Source organism: Neofelis nebulosa, chromosome 12 (genome assembly GCF_028018385.1).
Source record: "Neofelis nebulosa isolate mNeoNeb1 chromosome 12, mNeoNeb1.pri, whole genome shotgun sequence".
Taxonomy (NCBI): Eukaryota; Metazoa; Chordata; class Mammalia; order Carnivora; family Felidae; genus Neofelis; species Neofelis nebulosa.
The window spans coordinates 66,401,252-66,428,040 of NC_080793.1; the positions used below are offsets into that span (position 1 = coordinate 66,401,252).

At 41.3% G+C, this 26,789-nt stretch overlaps 1 protein-coding gene across 16 annotated transcripts in view; it reads right to left on the bottom strand.

The window, feature by feature from the left end:
• Window positions 1-26,789, bottom strand: part of AOPEP (aminopeptidase O (putative)) — a 345,091-nt gene that overhangs the window by 114,871 nt on the left and 203,431 nt on the right. For 12 of the 16 annotated variants that reach the window (XR_009251735.1, XR_009251737.1, XR_009251738.1 and 9 more), the window contains exons 8-10: window positions 12,695-12,799; window positions 11,246-11,348; window positions 10,505-10,612 (exon numbers count right to left, since the gene is read on the bottom strand). Coding sequence is in view for 12 of the 16 variants with exons in the window: in XM_058695511.1 (XP_058551494.1) it covers window positions 10,505-10,612; window positions 11,246-11,348; window positions 12,695-12,799 (316 nt within the window). In the remaining 4 variants the exon portion in view is untranslated. Of the gene's footprint in view, window positions 1-10,504; window positions 10,613-11,245; window positions 11,349-12,694; window positions 12,800-20,042; window positions 21,529-23,313; window positions 23,506-26,789 lie in introns of those variants that run through there. The other 4 variants (XM_058695516.1, XM_058695510.1, XM_058695517.1 and 1 more) reach the window with 3 other exon arrangements.

Genomic DNA, 26,789 nt, shown 5'->3' on the forward strand with positions numbered 1-26,789 from the left:
AAACATAATCACAATATCATAGGCCTAAAAATTTCACATATAAATGTTCAAAGTTACATTTATATTTAATTGGCACCTTAAGTACTGTGACCAATCTTTTCAGCCCATCTAATTCTAGAATCTCGATTTGGTCTCAACTAGGTTTGTCAGATAAAATACAGGATGATCGGGGCGCCTGGGTGGCGCAGTCGGTTAAGCGTCCGACTTCAACCAGGTCACGATCTCGCGGTCCGTGAGTTCGAGCCCCGCGTCAGGCTCTGGGCTGGCGGCTCAGAGCCTGGAGCCTGTTTCCGATTCTGTGTCTCCCTCTCTCTCTGCCCCTTCCCCCGTTCATGCTCTGTCTCTCTCTGTCCCAAAAATAAATAAACGTTGAAAAAAAAAAAAATTAAAAAAAAAAAAATACAGGATGATCAGTTAGATTGGGGGCATACTTACACTAAAAAATTATTTGCTGTTTATCTGAAATTTGAATGTAAGTGGATGTTATGCATTTTTATTTGCTGAGTGACCCCAGACTAGTGTTAACCCTAAGTTATTTTCAGGGTTTGATAATATTCATTTTGGATAAATGTAGAACATGAAAGAGAGAAGATGAATATTAAAGTTTCTAGGGACTTGATATTGAACAATAAACAAGGTCTACGCATGAAGTTTTTCTTTTAATAAATTGAAAACAATCTTTTAAAACAGGTCCTTTAAAGAGGGACCTGTGTGTGAGTCCAACTGATCAAATAAGACACTACCAAATGACTCTCTTCAGAAAGAAGCCCCACCCTCTGCCCCAGCCCCAAGAACCAAGTCTTCAGATCCAGGGTCAGCTCGGGGCTCTGATGAGATCCATCTAAGTCATGGTGCAAGATGGAAGCAGCACTGACTTTCATATTACAAACAGATGGAACTGCAGAGGAATGGAAATCTGCAAACAATTTGTATGACAAGGTGTTCTCTCTCCATCATGGCACCAAGCATAGCCGCCATCCCTTTCTGTGTTTACAGGTGGTTAAGGCCATTTCTTCCACAGGCAAAGTCTCTCTAGTTGGAATACTAATGAAAGGTTTATTTCTCCTAACCTCCCTTCTCCTTCCAAGTTATTATTTGTCTACTGCTGCTTCACCTACAATAAATGATACAAAGAGCAACAAAACTAATTTTTAAAAAAATGTATTGTGTATGGGGCGCCTGGGTGGCGCAGTCGGTTAAGCGTCTGACTTCAGCCAGGTCACGATCTCGCGGTCTGTGGGTTCGAGCCCCGCGTCGGGCTCTGGGCTGATGGCTCGGAGCCTGGAGCTTGTTTCCGATTCTGTGTCTCCCTCTCTCTCTGCCCCTCCCCCGTTCATGCTCTGTCTCTCTCTGTCCCAAAAATAAATAAAAAACGTTGAAAAAAAAAAATTAAAAAAAAAAAATGTATTGTGTAGTCAGAATGGAAAAGGACAACTCCAAACAGAATAATGCCTCACATCTAAAGTCCTTCCTAGCACCTTCAGTAGATATATGGAGAAAAAAGAGGAAATGAGTAATATCTAAAATGTGAGGAATTATTATTTAAACATTTTTTTAATGTATATTTATTTTTGAGAGAGAGAGACAGAGTGTGAGTGGGGGAAGAGCAGAGAGAGAGGAAGACACAGACTCTGAAGCAGGCTCTAGGCTCTGAGCTGTCAGCACAGAGCCCGATGCGGGGCTCGAACTCATGAACTGTGAGATCATTGCCTGAGCTGAAGTTGGACACTTACCGACTGAACCACCCAGGTGCCCCTGTGAGGAATTATTTTTGTTTGAGGTTCTTAAAGTCATTATTTTTATAATTTAATTTTTTTTAATGTTTATTTATTTTTGAGAGAGAGAGAGAGAGAGAGAGAGAGAGAGAGAGAGAACAAGCAGGGAAGGGGCAGAGAGAGAGGGAGACACAGAATCCCAAGCAGGCTCCGAGCTGTCAGTACAGAGCCCAATGCAGGCTCTAACCTGTGAACCATGAGATCATGGCCTAAGCCAAAGTTTTATAATTTAAATAATTATTTTGTAAAAAAGTTAATTTAGAAATTAATTTGTCACAATCTGGTATACTGATTACTTTGCAAATATTTCTTTCATTGGCCTACTGATAGTATTCTTGCTTCTTAAAAATCTGAGTGCTGAGGCATGCATGGGTGGCTCAGGCAGTTAAGCATCAGACTTCAGCTCAGATCATGATCTCACAGCTTGTGGTTTCAAGTCCCACGTCGGGCTCTGTGCTGACAGCTCAGAGCCTGGAGCCTGCTTTGTATTCTGTGTCTCCCTCTGTCTCTCTTCCCCTCTCCTACTCATACTCTGTCTCTCTCTCAAAAATAAATAAACATTAAAAAAATTGTTTTAATCTGAGTGCCATAATTATAATTTACTAAGTTTGCTTCATCATCTCCTTATAGTCCATACTGACTCATCCCATATTCATTCAGTAATTTATGCTCAATTATATAGGAGAGAAAGTGACGTTAACTCAATGACAAGGAGGAGAATTTAACTGCAGGAGAAGCAGGTAATTCAGAGTTAACTTTAATTCTTCCCTTTTGCATTTTTCAATCACAATTGGATCTTTCTTTATAGGACTACAGAACACAATGTTCCAGAATTTTGTGTGAATATAGGAAAAGTATAGGAGGTCTCCAAGAAACCTTGCTTCATTTTTGAGAAAGCAGGTCGTCATCTGCCTCATCCTGCCTCAGGGTTGAGACCTGCAGGTCACATGGCAGCTGGCTGGCGGCTTCCAACCAATGCTGGGGACAACAGGTCTAGAGGATCACGATGGATCACAAAACCCCAACACCTCGAGCATCTCTAAGTCATGGTGCCTGTATTCCCATGGGCTGTGTGAATGCCATCCACAGTGCTAGATCCATCCAATCCAAAGACATTCTTGGCCCCATTGCTGTATCAATGGAATCAACCCTGCTGGTCCTTCTTACTCCTTTTATAGACCTAATCATTAACCACAATCTGCTAGCTTTCCTGGCTCTTTTTGGAAATTGGCATATACCCCAGAGTGGACTCATGACAGAAGCTTTCCCCCTCTTCTCACAACAGGAGAACATAAAAGGAAAAATGTCTCCTATGGTTATTCTTTCCTTCACTACCTCTTTTCAATTCTTCCATCCAGCTTCTTTCTTCCCTTCAACATGTTGGCTGAATTTTAAGTTACAAATCTTAACTGGACAAGGAGGACTTTCCTTAAAGCCTGATTCTAGGATCATTGACAAAGTTAGCTAGCAACAAATGCCAGAGTCCCAGTTTGTCACCTCTACAGTATGCCTGAAAAAAAGATTAAAACCAAAGGCAAACCAAACCAAACTCAAAGCCCAAAACCCCTGTTGTTTTGACAGTGGGCTAGGATAAACTTTTATCTGGATCCTTGGAAATTGTTACAAGCCCTCACCCCAATCAAAAAATACATTCCTTGTGAATATTTTGTCATTTCCTACTGTCATAAGAATCTGTATTCCTGCTCTTGTAATAACCTATATAATCAGGTCAGTCCCAGATAGCTTAGTTTGATTAATACCTAATAACAGTGAATTAGGCATGATTAAAAAAAAAATACACTAATGTTTGGCACAAGGCTAATTTGGTAATTTCTTTTTTTTTTTTTTTAATCCGGGTAAAAATATTCAATAAAAAGCAGGTACACATATATTCTACCAGACAAACTGACAATGGCTTGATAATTGCACAGGACTAGTGATTTCTTTCAGATGTTTTATGAATAATTACCATGGTCATGGGGAGAGGGAGGTAGGAGAGGCAAAACAAATAACCAAATAATTTAAGCAAGGACAGGGTTGGCAGGGTAAGAACTGAGAAATGAACTGGTCAGCAAGAAGTCATTGTTAACATGTAGTGGGGACTGGGAAGATGGTAAAACCATAAAATATTGGACAGGTGGGGTTTCATAAGGGATATGATTAAGAAGTAAATTGGAAAAAGAAGAAATTGAAGGACTTCTTTTTTTAAATTTTTTAAAATGTTTTTATTTGTTTTTGAGACAGAGAGAGACAGAGCATGAACGGGGGAGGGGCAGAGAGAGAGGGAGACACAGAATCCGAAGCAGGCTCCAGGCTCCGAGCTGTCAGCACAGAGCGCGATGCGGGGCTCGAACTCACAGAGGGCAATATCATGACCTGAGCCGAAGCCAGATGCTTTACCGACTGAGCCACCCAGGTACCCCTGAAGGACTTCTGAGCAAAGAACCTGGATCACAGCCTTACTCATCATTAAAAAGTAAAAAAAAAAAAAAAAAAAAAAAAATCAAAAAATTAAAATTAAAAAAAAAAAAAAGACAAAAAATGGCACCGGCAGCATCCAAACAAGGAAAGAAGTACAGCGTCACGGCATAAATTTGAAAAGGAGACAATACTAAGGAAAGAAACATAAGAATCCAACACAGCCTTAAGCCCTCCCTCTGCACCACGCAACCTCATGCTTAGCAGTAGTGGGACTGGTAAATTGCCCAAACCCTGAAAATTCTCACAGATACCCACACATTTGGAAAGAAACAGGACTATCTTTACCTTTCCTCTACCACCACCACCACCGAGTCCTCTTCCTCCTTCTTCTTCTATTTATTTTTTATTTTATATTTCTTTTTGACCATGAAGGGACTAGAAATGTTTACTAGAGAGAGATAAGCAAAACCTGGGAAATAAACAACTGAGGAGGATGCTCTTTGATGGACTGTATAGCTTCTAGAGATCCAAGCAGAACTGGAGGAACACTATTGAGAGAGTACCTGCAGTGGGAAAAAGCTGCACCCAAATTAGGTGATGAGAATCTTTGCTGGGGACATTTAACAGAATTTCAAGAGTTACTGCAGCCAAATTTTTGCAACAAAAGCTGTATGTAGCTCCAAGTGGAGCTCTTGCCCTTCACTCTCTCCATGCATTAACACCCAAGGTTTAAACTGTAGCTCAGAGGGAAAGAAAACATGTCTATGACAAGTTGGGAAAGAAATCAAGAACAAAGTTCTAATACATATGAGAATAAATAAAAGGTCAGGACAGGGCTACTTATACTGAGAATAAGCAACAAGAAAAGTATGGCAACTATGCAAATTAATGTAACAAAAACCCACATAAAGGGCGAGAAAGAACTAAGAAACATAAAATAAAAGACAAAGACTCCAGTCTTGAAGAAAACCTAATCCAAGGAACAGAAGAAAATTCTCTATGAACATTTACACTATAAAATAATTTAAAGATTATAATAAGAACATAAAGTCAGTAAAATGAAAGCTCAGACACAAGATGACAAACCAATGAAATGAGATGAAAAGAGAGATTTCTTTTTTTTTTTTCAACGGTTTTTTTCTTTTATTTATTTTTGGGACAGAGAGAGACAGAGCATGAACGGGGGAGGGGCAGAGAGAGAGGGAGACACAGAATCGGAAACAGGCTCCAGGCTCCGAGCCATCAGCCCAGAGCCTGACGCGGGGCTCGAACTCATGGACCGCGAGATCGTGACCTGGCTGAAGTCGGACGCTTAACCGACTGCGCCACCCAGGCACCCCTAAAAGAGAGATTTCTAAGCAAAGAAAATAAATTAAGGACCAAAATAATAACAGTACAGGAGCACCAATAATACAGAAACAGCAATAAAAACAGACATTAAAGAAAAAAAATTGCTATAATGTTATAACAACATTAATAACAAAAATAATATCATCTGAGATAAACACAGGCCATCAAGAACAAAAAGACAGAAGCAATTACAAAATAAAAGATATGGAAGGCAAGAATGATATAAAATAGAGGCAGGTGCCTGGGTGGCTCAGTTGTTAAGCACCTGACTTCAGCTCAGATCATGATTTCATGGTTTGTGGGTTCAAGTCCCCACATCAGGTGATCTTAAGCCCCGCTTTGGATGAACACAAGCCCCACCTTCAGGAGAGGCCCGCTTCTCTCTCTCTCTCTCTCTCTCTCTCTCTGCCCTCGCTCACTTGCATCCTCTCTCCCAAAAAACAAAACAAAGATGATGTAACATAAGGATAACTGGTAACCTTGAAATTCAGGACCCTTCAAGGGAAAAAAACCCAAATGTGTTCAAACATACAGCTAAGACAATTTTACTAAAAGAAGGAAGAACAGAAGGTAAAACTGGAAGTGCACACTCCTTTCTAGGGAAAAACAAACAAAAACAAAAAACTGATGCAGACTCATAGACACCGAGCTATTTTCTGAGTCAATTACTAAATGTCACAGATAAAAGAAAAATAATCCTTCTTTCATCTGAGTGGTATATAGAGGAAAAAGTAGTTTCTACAGCTTTATTAATGTCAGGAGGCAGGTTAAGCAACATCCACAAAGTTCTGAGGAAATGAAAATGTGACCCAAGAATCTTATACCAATCCAGTTTGTAATTCAACTATAAAGGCAACAAACATTCTCAGGCACATACGAACTCAAAAATCACAGAAGCAGTGAGTCTTCAACTTGAACATCAATTTGATAACAAGTCCAGCCAACAAAAAGTCAAATCAAAATATGGCACTCCTAAATACATAAGCATGAAACAGTGACAGGTGGTGAAAGTGAAGTCCTTTACATACAGAGCTAAGACTATACAACTGTGAAAAGTATGGCTACAGCACATACTGTAAAGGATATAAACCTTAACTATGTGAAAATATTCACTAAGAAAAGTTTCAAATTGGGGGAAAAGTAGTAGAAATACATAACTGCTAATTTCTTCAGCTTTTACAGAAGTGAATAAACAAATGCTTTCTAAAAAGAAAATAAATAGCTAAAGAGAAAAAAATAATTTCAACCTCAAAGACTTTTTTGTAATCATCCTTCTTAACTATAGAAGACTCTTTTCTCTCTTACATGTATCTGAAGTTCAGGAAAGTTTTTTGCATTCACTAGTTTCTTTTTCATTTGTTAAATTCAAGTAAAATAAAGTTGAAAACACTTCATTAAAAAGCACATACAATATAATCCTATTTTTATAAAATTATTTTATTTTTAATTTTTTTAAACGTTTATTTATTTTTGAGACAGAGAAAGACAGAGCATGAACGGGGGAAGGTCAGAGAGAGAGAGGGAGACACAGAATCTGAAACAGGCTCCAGGCTCTGAGCTGTCAGCACAGAGCCCGATGCAGGGCTTGAACTCATGAACCGCGAGATCATGACCTGAGCCGAAGTCGGACGCTTAACCGACTGAGCCACCCAGGCGCCCCTATAAAATTATTTTAAAATATATCTTTGTGTCTATACATGTGTACACACATACACACACATATATACACTATATACAGATATACATCCAGATACATGTATACATATCATCTATAACATATAGAAAGGGAGATATAGAGAGTGTAATTCCTGGAATGAAGTTCACCTAATATTCATTATGGGTATTTATAGGTGGTGGGATTTTAAATATTATTTCACATTCTTCTTTGTACTTTTATGTATTGCTTGAATTTTTTTTTATAATGAGTATGTGTCAGTGAAAAAGCCATAATTTCCAAACTTATTGTGGTACTGGCAGAAATAGAGATTGATGGAATGGAATTAATAGTCCAGAAATAAACTGTAGATAAAATAAAGTCAACTGACTTTCAGCAAGGATGCCAAGACAATTCAATGGAGGGAAAGAATAATCTTTTCAACAAATGGTCATGAGACAACTGAATATTCACATGCAAAAGAATGGAGTTACATCCCTACCTCACACCATATATAAAAATTAACTCAAATGGATAAGAGACCTAAATGTAAGAGCTAAAGCTATAAAACACTTAGAAGAAAACATAAGAGTCAATCTTCACAACTTTCAATTAGGCAATGGTTTCTTACATATCATAGCTAATGTATAAGCATCCAAAGATAAAAAAGATAAATTGGACTTCATCAAAATTAAAAGTTTTTGTGCTACAAAGGACATTATCATGAAAGTGAAAAGACAGCCCATAAAATGAGAAAGAACATTTGCAAATCATATATTTGAAAAGGGATCTGAATCTAGAATATACTAAGTACTCTTAAAACTCAAAAATAAGAGACAACCCAAATGAAAAATTGGCAAAGAATCTAAATAGACATTTCTCCAATGGAGATACACAAAAGGCCATGAAAAGATGCTCAATATTGGGGTGCCTTGCTGGCTCAGTGGGTAGAACACCGGTCTCTTGATCTCAGGGTCATGAGTTCAAGTCTTGAGGGTGGAGCCACTTTAAAAAATGCTCAAGATCATTAATTCTCAGAAAGATGCAAATTAAAACCACTTCACACCCACTAGGATGGCTATTACAAACAAAACAAAACAAAACAAAACAAAACAGAACAAGTGTTGGTCAGGATGGGAAGAAATAGGAACCCTTGTGTACTGCTGGTAAGAATGTAAAATGGTACAGCTGCTGTGGAAAACAGTATGGCAGTTCCTCAAATACAATTAAAAGATAAGAAGGCAGGGACTCCAACAGATATTTGTATACTAATGTTCAAAGCAGCATTATTGACAAGAACCAGAGGGTGTAAATAACCCAAGCATCCATCAACAGATGGATAGAAGAACAAAATGTGGTTAGATACATACAATGGAATATTGAGTCATAAAAAGGAGGGAAATTCTGACATGTGCTCCAACATGGATAAACCTTGAAGACATTATGCTGAGTGAAATAAGTCAGACATAAAAGAATAAGTATCGTACGATTCAAACTCATGAGTAGTCAAACTCATAGAGATGGGAAGTAGAATGATGGTGGCCAGGGGCTGGGGGAAGAAAAGAATGTGGAGTTATTGTTTAATGGATACAAGTTTCAATCTGGGAAGATCAAAACATTCTAGAGATGGATGGCGGTGACAGCTGCACAACAATGCAGATGTACTTAATGCACCGAACTACACATTTCAAAATGGTTCCAATGGTAAATGTTGTTATGTACATTTTACCCAAGTTTAAACAGTAAAAACTAAAATTAAAAAAGAAAGATGAAGTACTGCTACGTGCTACAACATGAACCTTGAACACACTGTACTACATGAAAGAATCCAGCGCAAAAGGCCACATATGATATGACTCCATTTTCACGGAAGGCCCAGAACAGGCAAATCCATGGAGACAGAAAGTAGGTTAGTGGTTGCCTAGCACTGGGGGGAGATGGAAACGGGGCGGTGGCTGCTAATGGATTGGAGGCTTCTTTTGGGGGTGATGAAAATGTTCTGAAATTACAGCATGGTGATGGTTGCACGATCTTGCAAATATACTAAAACCACCAACTTGTACACTTTAAAAGGGTGAAATTTATGGTATGTGAATTATATCTCAATAAAGCTGTTATGTGAAAACAATAAAGCTGTTGTTCACAGAAGATAAACAACAGAAAAACCGAGCAATTTGGTGGAGGGGGGCACTAACTATTTCACGGGAAGTTGAAATCGGAACATCCGAAGTCACGGTAAATGTGAGGCACTCATTTAACAATACAGTATCTTGGTGAGAAGTGGTTTTAAGCAGTAGGAGTTTGGGCTAATCAGTCAACCAAGCATATAAGACTTCTGAGCCCCTTTTCGAGATGTCTTTCCAAATACATGCCTAGGAACACCTTCCTTTCCCCCGCAACCAAAAGAAAAAAAAGAACGTAGAAGCAAGGAACAGCCATCCAGTCTTGTCACATCATGCTATTCCCTCCACAAGTGTTTAGACTGTGCATGCACATCTGTTACATCTAACACTGTGGGCAATGTGACTTCAAGACTGTGTATGAGCACCACTGTCAAATAGCAAAAATACCCATCAGACCAATCTGTGCTGAGGCTGCATCTTCTATTCTCTATCAGTTATGAGTGCTGTTTTCAGAGCATCTCCCTCTTTGTTAACTTTCTTGCTATGTGCAGCCCGGCCTCATGCCAGTATAAGCTGACAGTGTCTTTCTCTGATAGTTTTGTGGCCAGGCTACCTGACTATGTCAGTGTATCTTTTTATTAATCTATTCGTTTATAAAATATATATGGCACATGTACTGTACCAACTGTATATTAGGTACTGGTGACGTAAAGAGCATGGTCTGGCCTTGTTGAACTTATACACAGAGTGGAGGAGACAGAAAAAAGCAAATGGACCCACAAATGAAAATATAATTATAAATAATGGGAATGACAATGAAGGTTATGATAAGGGCAAAGGGGAAAGAATAACACGGTGGGTGCACCTTTGCTTGCAAAGATCATTCCAGGTAGAGAGAAGAGAGGGACTGCGCTGCTTCTGTTTTTAGGGTCACTTAAGGTGCAACTATCCACACCACTGTGCACAGGAACAGCTTTGGGTTACAGCCTGTCCCAAAGCTATAGGGAGGTCAGCCTCCCTGAAACAACACTGCCCTGTGTCCACTTCGTTAACTTCCTATTTTTCTTACTGCATTAAATCGTAAATCTTTCCCCTACTTTTTAATACTCACATAACCTAGTCTCTACATACCACACTCCCTCCAATTATATATCATGGACTCATGATGACTCATAAATTACCTGAGAAAGAATCAACTGCCCATGAAAGGTGTGCACAAATTTTCTTAAAAATGCAAAATAGGTGTCATCTCCAAGCCTTTGGGCAAGGAACCGGAGAAGGAAATAGCCCTAGAAGAAAGGAGGGGGAAAAAAAAAAAAGATGCCTGTCAGGGGTTTGTGAGAAAACACAGCCAACTCTAACTCACCCACCAGTGCTTTATGCACATGTAAAGTGTTCTTTCTGGCCTGTCCTGGGCTGCCTTCCACACCCTTACCAGTAAGGCGGGTCCTGGAAATTAAGGAAGGCCTACTTTGCTTGCAATTCTTCGGTTAATGGTATCACCATCTTGTTTTTCCTTTGTTTACATGAAGCCTGATGTCCATCATGGACCAAAAGTGAAGAGGGGCCCAGCTCCTGCCACCCTCAGCTATGAGGAAAAGCCTTTGCAATGTAAAATACTTCCTTATTACTCCTGTCTTCTACTTGGAACCTAACAGCAATTTCAAGATTCTGTTCTTCAAAAGTGACAGGAAGCAGAGGGAAGGGAAGTGCAGGGCAGGGAATTTGATTCATGTCTCATTTGGGGGGTATGACATGTTTTAATTATGCGACAATCAAGATATCTTCCCAGTCAAATGACATTACAATGTGGATAATGTTTTTGTTTGGCACCAGCCATGTGATTAGTCTTCCCTGGTTACATGTATAACCTAAAAAGTGCTGCCCCGTAACAACTGGCCTCTGCCACTTGCTACACGTACCTTTAAATAATGAACCTGCATGAAGACCTTCTCAGGATTGAGCCCATGTTTGACGACAGATGATCCTGAGTCACTCACATAGCCAGTCTTCTCTTTATTGGGTCTAAAATGATGCAGAAAAATTTTAAGTATGCACATTCTGAACTAATTAAACCGTAACATCATCTTATTTCTTATTTTCAAAGTTGCTCAACAGTGTCTGAGTTCTGTTCAATTGTACCAGGTATAATTTAAAACAGTTTATATTATAAATTCATGTACTAAACAAGGAGGGATTTATATTTGGGTTGGCAACCTGAGGTTGGCTATTGGCAATATTTTACATCATCTTATCCAAGATTAAAGCTTGCCAGACCCTCAAGGAATCTGAGCTCCAATATGAATTATTTAAGAACCGATGGGCTTTTCTTTCAGTGGGAGTGATGAACTGGGAAATGCAATGGAAAATGCAGCTTTACTTGGAAGGATAAAGAATTAATATCATTTTCAAAAAATTCTGAAAGCCCCAATGTTATCCACTTCTCTTAATTTGCATTTAAGTAGTTCAAGGCTTAAGAAATGTTTGTACTCCGAGGCCATTTTACAATCTCAAAAACAAAAACAGAAGTTGTAGAAGCCCACGTTTTTAGAACTGGAAGACATTGACATCCTACATGTTAACCTTCTTGCTTCACAAATGAGGGAAACTGAGGCATACCGAAATTAAGTCTGCATCCCCAGTCTCCCAGCTTGTTTCGACTTGTGGTGATATCAGCATTGAAACCAATGTCTGCTTATTATCTATCAGGGTGCTTTTCATTTTGCTCTATAGTGTCAAGTATTTTTTAAAAATCCCTTTAAAAATATAAGTGCATAACAAAGAAGCTTCAACAACTAGCTAAAATCAAAATAAGTGGCAAGGTATTTGCAGCCTTCAGCTGTTCTAAAACCAGTCACTTATTGGACACACTGAAGAGCATGATTTGGGGTGAGGGGAGGGAAGGGCTGACCAGAGGGCTGACATATCAGACAGGGGGCGCTTATTTTTCAAAAGTAGTGTGGTGTTTCAAGGTACATGGCCTTTAATCTGAGAGACCTGGTGTCGAATCTCAACCCCACTTCTTACTACTTGTTAATTACTGGCAGATTACTTAGATTCTCTTGTCTTCAATTTACTCATCTGCAAACCAGGACTAATCCTACCTAACTCCCCAGGTCCTATGGGGAATAATTGAGAAAATACACGCAAAGCCCCTAGCAAGGGCCAGGGATACAATAATTACTCAATCAACTTAATAAAATCTTTGAAAGCAACAAATACTGCTAAATTCAAGGTTGGTCACCTGATATTAGAGGTCACCTGATTTCAGTGGCTCACCCATGCAATCCATATGCTCACAGACACAAGGGTGTAAGGACGCTGTACCCAAATGGAAGTACCTGAGGATGGCCCAGCTTGCCGGTCAGTACCTTTGCAGTGTGTTCAAGCTGCCAAGCCAGAACCTCTGATTAAGTCTCTGCTGAATATTCCAGTACATTATCCCGGCAGACACAAGGCACGGGACCAGCAGATTCCTAAAGGAGAGACAACAACTGGCCGATGGAGCTAACTGCATAGTTTCCATTTTTGTGCTTGATCCCTGACTTACATACATGACCATACTTGCGGCTATAACTAGTCTCTTTCATCTTCATTTAAGACTCCATTGAAACGCACCGGCTTTATTCCTGCTCTCAAGTTTGTCCTGGGATTGAGCGTTTTTATAAAGAAAGCCGCACTGGCTTTGATAGGGAAAGCCCACCACCCACAGCCTTGGCAGGAGGAAGGCTTCTCAGAGTCGGCTTGAATTCAAACCAGCTTTCCCAGCCCCAAGAGAGGCAGACTTGGCTGTGAGTGTCTTAGGCCTTAAACTTTAAACTGAGACTATCAGAAGGGGAGGGACACAGAAGACCAATGTAAATGTCTGCTCTGAAGGTTGCCTTCTAGCTCAAGTTCCTGACGACACCTTTATTTTATTTTATTTTATTTTATTTTATTTTATTTTATTTTATTTTATTTTTAAGTTTATTTATTTTTGAGAGAGAGAGAGAGAGAGAGAGAGAGAGAAAGTGAGCAGGGGAGGGGCAGAGAGAGAGGGAGGCACAGAATCTGAAGCAGGCTCCAGGCTCTGAGCCATCGGCCCAGAGCCTGACGCGGGGCTCGAACCCACAGACCGTGAGATCATGACCTGAGCCAAAGTCGGACGCTCAACCGACTGAGCCACCCAGGCGCCCCTGATGATGCCTTTAGTTGGTGCTTCTTTTTTCCTTTGCCTAAAAATGTCTTTCCAGAAAGCGTCCCTCTCTTACTTTGTTCTTCCACCTTCTCCAAATGAAGAGGTGTTCAAGAAAATTCTTTTATGCTCACAGCATCCAAGGCAAACGTACAGGTCTCCAAGAGGTTCCTTTTAAAGTAGACGTTGTGGCGGAGAGAGCAGTGTGCAGGCAAGCTTTGTGAGAAATCAAAGGGAGTGGTTTTTACAAGGAAAAGATACTTCATGAGCGGGAAGAAGGTGACTTGCTCTGCTGTCCTACTTTGGTTCTCATGATGCCATTTACCCCCAGGTCTGTGCAGAGAGACAAAGCACAGAGAGAAAGCAGGAAACAAAGGAACTACCATTCCATGCAAAAACAGATGACTCTCCTGGGTGAGTGACAGGAGGCACACCTAAAAAGAGCACATGCCAATGTATGATTGCATTTAAATAATTGTAGTCAAAGAACAGGCAAAACAGACCTTTGAGAATGGAGATCAGAACAATGGTTACCCTTGGGAGCAAGTATTGACAGAGCAGGGAAAAAGAGGAGGGTCTCTGAGATGCTGGGAACATTCTATATATTGATCTCAGTGGTACTTTCACAAGGATACATAGGTAAAAATATACTGAGCCATCTAGAAGTATCTGCATGCTTCATGCATGTTACATTTCAGTTAGAAAGTTAAGAAAAAATAGACGCACGTGAAGCAGTACACATTTTGTGAGAATAAAAGGGAATCTGTGTAGAAAGGGAGTTTGCTGTTCATGTGCTGAGAACACATGACTAACATTAACGAAGCCCTCTACACCTGAGGACCAATGAAGTACGTTTTTCTTTATTTTAATTTTTTTTAATGTTTAGTTACGTATTGAGAGAGAGAGAGAGAGAAAGAGAAAGAGAAAGAGAAAGAGAGAGGGAGGGAGGGGCAGAGAAAGAGGAAGAGAGAGAATCCCAAGCAGGCTTCGTGTTGTCGGTGCAGAGCCCAACTCAGGGCTTGATCTCACAAACTGCGAGATCATGACTTAAGCCGAAATCCAGAGTTGGCGGCTCAACCGACTGAGCCACCCAGGTGCCCCTGCAGTATGTTTTTCAAACGACACTGTGAGAGGCAGGAAGAGCTGTGGCAAATGTAATTTGGCTCAATCCCATTCTCATCCACCTTCTCTCCTGCCTCTTATACAATTAAATCTGAAAAGTTAAATGCTCACTTTCCAAGTGTCCTGGCAGCTATGAATAGTCAGAAGACACGGTCCAGGTCAATGGGACAAAAGCAGATGTCTACTGTGGTTGAAGTGGGGTTCTTGGAAAGCTTTTGCTTTCCTTACAAAAGAGGGAAATATGACTGGAAGATGGAGGTACAGCAGCCACCTTGCAACCTGGAGGCAGTAAGTCAATATGCTATGGAGACTAGAATCACCCAAAGAAATAACATAAATAGTCTTTAATGGTATCATTCGGCTGCTGGCCAGCCCGAGACTGACTGCCTTCAAACTTTTTATTGTCTGAGAAAAAGAACCCTCATTTGTTTAAGCCAAAATCGCTTTACTATTCTATTAATTGTAGCCAGATTCATTCCTGATGGATGGAGAATGGAACTAATACTAACAGCTACCATTTCCTGTGCCAGGTACTCTGCAGAGTTCTTCTTACATATGACGTCCTTCTACCCTCACAAGAACCTGCTGGGACAGGTACTATGATTATGTCCATTTAAAGTGCTGGAAAGTGAGGCCTGGGGAAGACCACAAAGCCAGTTAGTGGCAGAGTTGAGGCTGGAACACTGAAGTCCTTGCTGAACTCTGAGGTGTCCCCAAGATCCAGGCCCCCGTGGTGGATGCGCCAAATAGAAGTGGAGAAACAGGGACAGGTGGCTTACCCTCCCTGAAGCTCAGTTTCCTCACCTATCCAGAGCGTGATGACGCTCAGATAACATGAAGGCACTTTGTGAACACAAAAGTGTTAAGCATCTCTCTAACATGACACACCAGTGTTTATTTCCTTGGCTGGAATACATGGAATGTGGGAGATCAAGTTACCAAGGTCGTTTGGGCTTAAATGTCCTTGGTCTCTGTTGGACCTGGCACCAAATGCAACAACCGAGATTAGCATGACCTTTCCCTTCCTTGCCTCCTTCCTTTTCCGCTGCGCTCAGAAGCAATATGGACATTGAAAGAAGTGTCAGATAGCAGTGATCTTTGATAACACAGTGATTTCACTTAGACTCAAACCTCCCGAAGAAAGGACCAATTCTGTAGGAGCATCACCAAAGGTGGGATTTGGGAAAATGCCTCCGAAAGGTGCTCAGGCGTGTCAGCTTGGGTCTGAACACCTCCTGTTCTGCCACCGCCCAGACGGGCCGTCTGCCAGCCTTCTCCATCTCCTACCCCTTGGCAGTAGAAGTGAGAGCCACGAGATATCTTCATCTATAAATTCTCCACTGTTGTGCCTGAGCCAGAAACTAAGCATCCCAGAAATGAGAGAGAAAGAAATGAGACCACAGGCCGTTAGCTTTTCAACATGCTTGTCTGTCTATCCATCACAGCTGACCTGCCAGGTGTGAAAGGCCGGGAGTTGGGCCTCACTCATGCCACCACAATGGAGGAAGTTAAACACTACCTTTGTCCAGAAACTGGCCTCCTGGTACTTATCTGAGCCCCACATGCGAATGTGGGACCTACAGAGGAAGCAGTGTAAACACTGGATAAGAGTTTGGGTGTGAATTTTAACTCTGCCGCTTAAGAACCACGCAAGTCAAGCAACCCCACGAAGCCTGTTCTTTCATCTGTAAAAAAGGGGACAGCGATCGTGACCATGACACCTCATCAGGCTGTTGTAGCATCTAGTAGCACTTAGCCATAATTCCTGTTGGCATTTTGTAAGCACAGCATGAATGCTGTCATCGGCATAATGCATTCTGACTGGAGTTCAGGGAACACCAGCTGACCCCGCCTATGACAGGCAAAGGCATTAACAAAAGACCTCACTCTGTGGTCCTACACGTTATCACTAGGGGAAGCTGGGCGAAGGGTACACAGAACCTCTAGTTTTAATAACTTCGTGTGAGTCTAAAATTACTGCAAAATAAAAAGTATTTTAAAGAAGGTACGGCACAGTAATGAGGACTTACACCTTCCCTTTGAGAAACCCAATTTTGAGTGTAAACCCTGCAGGGGTCAGTCTTTAAATCTGCTCCTTGAAGAATCAGCAGAAAACGAATAAAAAGAAACAACAAATTTCAGGTGTTGCCTAAAGTTCTTGTGAGCTAGGTCTGGGCATATTTCTGACACACAAGCCCATAGTCTACACCACTCTGTGAGAAGATTTCTAAAATCCTGGGTAAAAAATGAAGGCGCAAATAATTCAAAGTACAGGAATCTTATATTCTCCATTTGTTTTTGCAGCAACTTTCCCATCTATAAAATGTGCATCCTTGCCACCGACCTGACTGTGGACTGTGCTACCAGAGAGAAGTGGACAGAAAGTTGTGCACACCTTTAACTAATGAAGTTGTGTTGTGTCAGAGATACCGTTTGGCAAGTTTGATTATCTGTGTGCTTTTCACAATGGATTTAACAGTTATCCAGCCTGAAGGTTCTCTTCCCCATCAGGGACCATTATCCTGTAGCAGACACAGCAGGATATTGCTCTGGTGTTGAAAAAGGCAATTGTTAAGATGATTTAAGACAGAAGGAAGCTTCCCTCCAAGGAGCCAGAGAAAAGTGCAGACGTATGTTGTAACCCCTGATGGTGAAAGGAGCCAGTGGTCAGAACCTATAGAAAGAGAGGTCAGCTGCTGAAGGTGACCAAGGAAAAATCTGTAGTTAGCGGAACTGTAGAAAATACAAAGTCCACCAGCTCTGATAAGCAGGGTAGGAAAATGAAGGATGAAATTTCGAAAAGTGGGAAGCAATGAGCATCAGTACAAAACCAAAACAGTCCTCAGGTTTTTGAAGGCCCATAAATCAGAACTCCCTAGGAAACAAAATCCCAGAGGAAAAAAAATAAAATAAAATAGAGATTAATACAATGGTCTGAGCCAGAGGTAATTTGGACATGTCTTCAAAGGACATAAGGAAGACAACAGAGAGCAAAGACACCAAGATGGCTGCCCAGGAGGTTTCCGATGAGGTGAATTTTCAGAGGCCATGTGCGAAAGATGAAAGTGGGGGATGCTGGAGAGAGAAAAAAACCAAAGCTAAATATAAGAGCCCAGAAGTATAAAATCCTTGTCAGGAAGGCAAAAAGTCAGAAGGAGCTGATGCTAATGGAGAATGTTTAGGACAACAAAAGGGGCTTTAGAGGGATTGTTTGGAGCATAAAAAAGACCAGGTGTGAAGACACAACGGAACCAACAGAAGTACTTGAACTCCCACTTTGCTTCAACTTTCCTGCCAAGGAGAATGATTTTCAAATTGCACATGGCAGAACAGCATTGTTCTGTGGGAACTGATGCCTGGGACAGGTGACGGGGGCTCCCTCCTCCTTGAAGAGTTCTGACGCCAGGCCCCAGTAAGGGACATGCCACAACTCTGAAAGCTTCCATTGGCAATCATAGACCTCTGGGGACATCACCAACGGAGACAACAGGAAAGGGACTGGTGGGGACAGACAAATGTTATTCTCATTTGCTAAGGAAGAGGGGTTAAGAGGAGGAAAGACGAAATTCGTGACTGTGACTCACACAGAGCTTGTGAGCTCTTAGAACAGAAAATGAGGAACTATAGGAGTGAACATAGAATCTGGAGGGCCACTTCCATAAATTCACTGCGGGCATCAGGCATCGTGACAGAAGTCAGCTGGCAGAATGGATGTAGCAGTGGTGAGTGCATAGTGGTTGTTTCATGCCTTTTAGGTTAAAAAACAGAACTCAAGGCTGTTGATTAATTACTGGCTAGAACCAGGAGGGAGTACTACTTAGGCTGAGCCCCAGGAATGACGATGTACTGGTGTAACAGATTTGCATTTTAGTCCAAGCTGGGAGTCTAGCTGGTTGATTGACAGCATCCACAGGCAAGAACAGCAAGCACATGCTGACATGAAGATCCAAAATTAATAAGACAATAGTTAATAAGAACAAAGAGGTTTGAAAGAATAAGTCTTTCCCCATAAACTCAACAGCGATTGATGTGACTTCCAAAATAATAACCACGCTGGTAGGTGGGCTCAACAGGAGCAACGAGAAGGTAGTTGGAAGTACTGCTGGGGAGGGCATCAGACAGCGTCCAGAGCAGTGGTCAAGAGCTGAGCTCTGGAGCCAGACTTTCCTCTACTTGCATCCCGGCTTGCCACCCACTGGCTGTAGAAAAGTGGCCAACTGCTTAACACCCCTATGCATTGGTTTCCTCATCTCTCACATGGGAAGGAAGATGGTACCAGAACCCATCTCATAGGGCCATTTTGAGGACAAAATGAGATCATGTATAGAGTGCTTAGAAAAGTGTTTGGCACATCGGAAGCACTCAATGAATGTTACTGAGGAGAGAAAAATGTGTGGGGATTGGAATGGTAGGACCACCATTAGAAGGTGTAGGATACTGGTTTAAAAACAAAATATGGTATATATGTGAGTGCATCCAACTTGATCAGTACTTGTCCATTCTTTTCTGGCCTAGCCGGACAAGAGAAGCAGGAATAGTCCCACTGAATTCTTCAAAGGTGTAACTACAAACAGCACTGTGTTCAGTTCAGGTGTCATATCTGGAGAAAGTCACTGTCAATGAAGACAACAACAAAGGACCAAGCCCAGGAAGGCAAGGGTTCTCCCAACCTTGCATTAGGTATGACAGATTTCCAAATCTTGGGACCTAGTGACCAGGAAAGGAAAGACAATGGTCTTCACACATGTGGATTTGTTTGGGTGAGAACAAGGCAAATCCTGTGTAACTCTGGAGGTAAAGAAGATGACCTGGAAGAACTTACAAGGAGGCAGTTCCAGCCCAGTCTGAGGAAGGCCATTTTAAGATGGGCATACCCACAGGGAAATTGCTGCTTGCCAGAGCAGGGAGAATTGGATCCTGGAAATCCTTTGGTAGAAGCTGGGTAGCTGTCTGTCAGGGATACAGAAGGTTAGGCAGAATCACTTTCAAGGTCCTTTCTGACCCTAATGTTCTAGGATTTTAGAAGATAAAATAACCCAGAATTATTTAAGCTGCAGTATTTAGATGTAAAACATTATTCATCCACTATAGTGGAGTCAACAGGTTTGCTATGTAGCCTTGGTCATGCCAAATCAGCATCAAGGGTGATTCTGATTAAAAATTCTGATTAAAACAAGCACACAAGGAGCTTGGTGGTTCAGTCGGTTAAGCATCTGACTTGGGCTCAGGTCGTGATCTCACATTTCTTGGGTTCAAGCCCCGTGTTGGGCTCTGCTGATAGTGTGGAATCTGTTTCGGATTCTCTCTCTCTCCCTCCCTTTGTGCCCCTCCCCTGCTCTCTCTCTTTATCAAAATAAATAAACTTCACACACACACACACACACACACACACACACACACACACACACACACGTGTAAATGAATTAGAGGAAACTTAATTTTATTCAACCACATATATTTGGGGATAGATGTAGCGTAAGAGTATATGATCCAAGCATAAGAGGCTTTCATTATATTTTTTACAGAGTTGTAGTCTAGGAGAGAGGGCGAAGGCAAGAGAGGTGCATATGCAGTAAACCTGAACTGGAATCCTCAGAATCCAGGTTAAAAGGAGCCGCATACTCTACTCAGGGCTAGGGTGATCATGACGAAAGGCAAGCTGTCCGTCAGCTATACACATTCAGAACATAGGACTACAGAGAACTTGGAAATTACAGGAGGTGATTTCAGGAGAAAAGGTAATAAGGGAAAACTTTTTTGTACTGCATCAAAAAAAAAAAAAAATCCACGACACTATCCCAGAAAGAGACAAATGAGACAAACACTGGCTTCATTTTGTAAGGGGGGCTGGAAGCACTTTTTGAACACCAACAGCATGTGTGCTGCTGTGTGCTGAGATGGTGGGAAGATTCGTCTCATCTTATGACTCAAAGAGGAGCAGATGGTCGGTGGGAGCTGGAGAAGGACTTTCCCTCCTTGGTGGAGAATGGCACAGAGCTGAGGACTGGTAGCCACAGGGGGGTGGGGTGGAGGGCTTGCCTGGGTTTGAAGCCCAGTATGCACCAGGATGTAAAACAAGATGAGTAGTTGGGAGAAGAGCTCTCTTCTCAGCCTTGCGGGCAACTGAGTACTATTTAGGTCTTATATTTAACATGCTGTGCATTAACAGTAAGACCATTCACCACAGTATTGTTTGGAAAAACAGAAAGCTAGAAATCACCAAAATGTCCAGTGGTTGACAAGTGGTTAGTTGGTTGTGGGACACTCATATCCTGGAATATTCTGCAGTAGTTAAAAAAAAAAACAAAACCTACAAGTGTTGATAATAGAACTAGAGTCAGGACTATATTATTATTTTTTTAGTTTTTATTGTGGTTATTAATTTGAGAGAGTGTGTGAGCAGGGGAGAGGGGCAGAGGGAGGGAGAGAGGAAGACACACACACACACACACGGAGAGAGAGAGAGAGAGAGAGAGAGAGAGAGAGAGAGAGAGAGAGAGAGAATCTTAAGCGGGTTCCACACTCAGCATGGAGCCCTATGCAGGGCTTGATCCCATGACCCTGGGATCATGACCTAAGCTGAAATCGAGTTGGATGCTCAACCAACTGAGCCACCCAGGCACCTCAGGTTATTAAGAGAACAATGGAAGGGACGGTATGTGGTGGAAACAAATTGACACACACACTCACTCATGTGTATATACTTGTACTTGAGGGATGCTTTCTTGGAAGTGACTCATCTCTAGGTGGGGTTGTTATACCACAAACCCTATAGAGATATCTTCCAGGCATCCAGTGCTAGATATGGCTCCTTGGGGCTCATCCAATGCCCTGAGAAAACCAGTTGCCTTCTGCCATAACTTCATCTTCCATCTCTCCTTCAGACACTGCTGGTCAACCCTGCTAAGGCTGAAATGATGTTATGAAATGTTATAAAATATGCAATGATTTCCATCAATCCCTCTCTTTAAAAAAAATTGAGATATAATTCACATATCATAAAATTCACCATTTAAAAAAACTTCAGGGGCATCTGGGTGGCTCAGTACAGTTGAGTGGCCAACTTGGGCTCAGGTCATGATCTCATGGTTTGTGAGTTCGAGCCCCACATTGGGCTTGCTGCTGTCAGCACAGAGTCCGCTTCAGATCCTCTGTCCCCCTCTCTCTGCCCCTCCCCTACTTGTGTTCTCTCTCAAAATTAAACATAAAAAAAAAAACTAAAAACAAGTATAATTCACTGGTTTTAGTATATTCATAAGGTTGTGTAACCATCACCAGTACCTAATTGCAGAATATTTTCATCACCCCCAAAAAAGATCCCACACCCACTAGCAGTGGTTTTCCATTTTTCCCTTCACTCCAGTCCCTGACAACCATTAAGTTACTTCTTGTCTCTATCCATTTGCCTATTCCAAATATTTCCAATAAATGAAATCATACAGCACATGGCCTTTTGTGACTGGCTTCTTTCACTTAACATAATGTTTTCAAGAGGCATCTATTTTTGTAGCACATAACAGTACTTCATTCCTTTCTATGGTTGAATGATATTCCATTGCACGAATATAACACACTTTATTTATCCATTCATCTGCTGATGGACATTAGGGTTGTTCCTACTTTCACTATTAAGGACAATGTTTCTATGAACATTTGTGTACACGTTTTTGGCTGGACTTATGTTTTCACTTTTCTTGGGTAAATACTTAGGAGTAGAGTTGCAGGGTTGTATGAGAACCCTATGTGCTACATTCTGAGGATCTACTAGACTGCTTTCTAAAGGAGCTGCACCGATTCACAATCCCACCAACAATGTACAAGGGTTCTAATTTCTCCAAATCCTCTGTGGCACTTGTTCCTATCTGACTTTTCAGGATAGCTGTCCTAGTAGGTATGAAGTGATACCTCACTGAAGTTTTGATTTGCACTTCCCTGATGGCTAATAATGTCACATTTTTTAATGTGCTTATTAGCCATTTGTATATCTTCTTTGGAGAAATGTCTATTTAAATCCTTTGCCCATTAAAAAAATCATTTGAGAGAGAGAGAGAGAGAGCACATGAATGGGGGAGAGGGGCAGAAGGAAAGAGAGGGAGAATCCCAAGCAGACTCTACACTCAGCACGGAGCCTGACACGGGCTTGATCCCATGACCCTGGGATCAGGACCTGAGGCAAAATCAAGAGTCAGATGCTCAACTGACTGAGCCACCCAGGTGCCCCCTTTTGCCCATTTTTAATTTGAGTTGTCCTTTGAGTTATAAGAGTTATAGGAGTTCTTTATATATCCTGGATACTAGTCCCTCATATACGATTCACAAATATTTTCTCCCATTCTGTGGGTTGTCTTTTTAGTTTCTTGATGGAGTCCTTTGAAACACAAAAGTTTTTAATTTTGATGAAGTCCAATTTATTGATTTTTTTCCCCTTTGGTCACTTGTTCTTTAGTTTAAGAAACAGTTGCTTAATCCAAGGCCATGAAGATCTATACCTATGTTTTTAGCTCTTACATTTAGGGGTTTGATCCATGTTGAGTTAATTTTTGTATGTGGTATGAAGCAGAGGGTCTAACTTCATTTTGTGCATGTGGTTATCCAGTTACCCCATGGCCATTTGTTGAAAAGACTATTCTTTCTCCCATTGAATGGTCTTGGCACCCTTGTCAAAAACCAGCTGATCATAAACAGAAAGAACAGTTTGTTTCCAGACTCTCAATTTTATTCCATTCGTCTATATGTCTGTCCTTATGCCAGAATCACACTGTGTTGATTACTGTAGCTTTGTGGTAAGTACTGAAATTGAGAAGTATGAGTCCTCAATCTTTATCATTTTGGTTATTCTGGGTCCCTTGAATTTCCATATGAACTTTAGGATCAGCTTGTCCATTTCTGAAAAAAAAAAAAAAAAGGCAGCTGGAATTTTGACACTGAGCATTGCCATTTTAACAATCTTAAGTCTTCCAATTCATGAAGACAAGATGTTTTTCCATTTACTTCATTCTTCAGTTTCCTTCAACAATGTTTTGTACTTTCCACTGTATTGCACTTCTTTTGTTAAATTTATTACTGTTTCATTATTTTTGATGTTATTGCAAATGAATGTTTTCTTAATTTCATTTTCAGATTATTTATAGCTAGTGTATAGAAACACAATGGACTTGTGTACATTGATCTTGTATCCCGCAACCTTATTGAACTTGTTTATTAGTTCTGCCAGTTTTTTGGAGAGAAAATTCCTTAGGATTTCCTATATATAAAATAATTTTGCCTGCAAAAAGAGATAGTTTTATTTCTTCCTTTCCAATCTGGATGCCTTCTATTTCACTTTTTTACCTAACTGCCTTGGCTAGAACCTCCAGTGCAATCTTGAACAGAAGTATAATCCCTCTTTTTTATTCTTTATCTCCTCCACCACTGACTTGAAAGAGGAAGAAGCCCTTATAAAACTTAACATGTAGAAGATTCTTTTTATGTGTCCTTGCAGCAGTCCAGTCAAATACCTGTATTGTTTGTCAGCCATTCTTGGTCAAAACTATTGGCTAAAACACAAACTAAATGGTGGTGTTCGGGGGAAGTGTACAGGGAGGATGAGAGTTTTTCTGAGCGGGCAACTAACACTCACTAGCCATGAATGTAGTGTACATCATGCTAGGATTGGCTGAGTGCGTGAGATATCCTCAGAGGCAAAATAAGAGTGAATTATTATAGATTGGTTTATATACATGAATTATTATTATACAGGACTAGTATTATGTTTTAGGAAAATATTTCACAGGCAAACAGTGTTATAATGAATCAGTCGCACACGGGGGAGCAATACAGAAGTATGCGTGTATACTTACAAAATTTATTTTTGGAAGGATTCACAAGAAAATGCTAGCAGAGATTATCTTAGGGTGAATGAAGACTGCAATGGTGGGGATGCAATTAACACCTTTCTAAACTGTCTGGGTTTTCCTCTTAGTACTTTTATTACAAAAACAAAACAAAACAAACCCACCCCCACACCATGGTTAACTAAGCAGTGATTATGAACTGCTTTATTTCTTCTTTAAGTTTTTCTATATTTAAAAAACCCTACTAAATGTAATTGTAAAAATGAAACACAATGTACAGTAAATATGTAATTAGGGGCCTATCAAGGAGAATTCTATCCCTCCCTTAGAAATACCTGAGTGATGAGTAACCAGGGAATGGTTCAGCAAGATGAACCATTTGAGTGCTATTTGAGTTCAAATATTCAGGACATGTCTATCATCTTTGTCGGGTAAAAGAAGTGTGAACTGAGGGTGTCCCTCCAACAGGAAACAGGAACTGAGTGGGCAGCTCAGGGGGAGGGAGCTGGCCTTTGAGACAGGAAAGGGCAGAGTCTGTTTCTGGCTAGCGGAGAGCCTTAAGGTTTTTCAGAAAATGCTGGCACAGGTACAGCACCATCCTGTCACGAAAGGGTAGAAACCGTCTATACAGCTAGCTTGCTAGTGTGCGCAGCTCAAAAAAAGAGAACAAGACAGAAAAAATGGGGTGAAGGGGGTCCCGGGCTTGAGGGATGGAGTAGAGGGTAGGAGTTCCAAGGTATGTATGTAGAGATCCCAGGAAGTGCACAGGTCAGTGCCAGTGGTCAGAACTCAGGTAAGAACGCTTGAAGCCATAGAGGCCAGAATTGTTTTCTCCTCAGGGCTGTGGTCAGATTCTGCACAGAATGCCAGGGGAACTGTACCGAGTGAGCAGCACCAGAGGGGACACCAGTGTGGCCCTGATGTACAGATGAGACCAAAAGTAGGTTCCAGGAAGGTATGAAGATTCCATTTGTCTTAGAAGCATTGCCGAGGTAATTCTTGCCTCAAGCTATTAGTTTAAGCATCTTTGTCTAATGTTCAAACTTTTTGGGGGGTTTGTTTTTGCTTTTAATCCCATCTTTTTCATTGGTAACCAGGCATTCTTGCTCCCCCACCCCTTCTTTAAACATCCTCTTAACTTCTTGGGGCACCTGGGTGGCTCAGTCAGTTGAGTGTCCGACTTCGGCTCAGATCATGAGCTCACAGCTGGTGAGTTGGAGCCCCGTGTCAGGCTCTGTGCTGACAGCTCGGAGCCTGGAGCCTGCTTCAGATTCTGTGCCTCCCTCTCTCTCTGCCCCAACCCACTGGCATTCTGTCTCTCTCCCAAAAATAAACATTAAAAAAAATTAAAAAAAAATCCTCTTAACTTCTTAATACAATTAACTTTTCGGGGTGCCTGGGTGGCTCAGTCGGTTAAGCATCCCACTTCAGCTCAGGTCATGATCTCGTGGTTTGCGAGTTCAGGCCCCATGTTGGGCTCTGCGCTGACAGCTCAGAGCCTGGAGCCTGCTTCAGATTCTCAGATTCTGCCCCTCCCCCGCTCTGTCTCTTTCTCTCAAAAATAAATAATGAAAAAAATTTAAGTTTATAAATTAACTTTTTGAACATTCTTGCCAATTCCAAGTTAATCAAGAGGAAAAGTAGTGTTTCCAGGCTCCAGTTGTTAAAGAGACAGGAGAAGGGTGCCTTTGTGTTCACCAGAGGAGGGTGGCAGCAGTGAGAGAAGAGACAGAAACCAGAACAAACCAGGAGAGAGAGTGGGGCTGGCTGCGAGGGCTGTGTCCTTGTGCCCTCTGTCACTCGTTGGGTAAATATTGACCAAGTGTCAGAGGGTCTAGATGACAGTACCTAACATGTGTTGAGTGTTTACTGTAGGTTGAATCATTGGAAACTGACACTACTGAGCCATTTTAGATCTACCAAAATGGCAATTCTCTGTGACTCAACCCAATATATGTGTTCTAAGTGATTTGTACATATTCATCACATTATCCCTCTTACTCATCTATAAAGTAGAAACCATTGTGTTATCATCTCCATGTTAGAGTGAGGAGACCAAAGCTTATTATGCTGTGTACCTCTGTCAAGGTCACTCAGCAAGTGGAGGAGTCAGAACAGGATGCAAATCCAGGCACTCTGGCTTCCTAAACCCTAGACTACTCTCCAGGGTTGAGACCTGAAGACTGACAAGCTCTGGAGAGGGTCCAGGCCTTCATTCGTAGCTGTTGTTTCTCTAAAATGAGGCAGGACAGACCAGGCTTTGGCCAATAAGGAGCTGGGACTATTGCCTTTCACTCTGTTAAAGTCATAACAAACTTCACAAAGCCCACATATTCA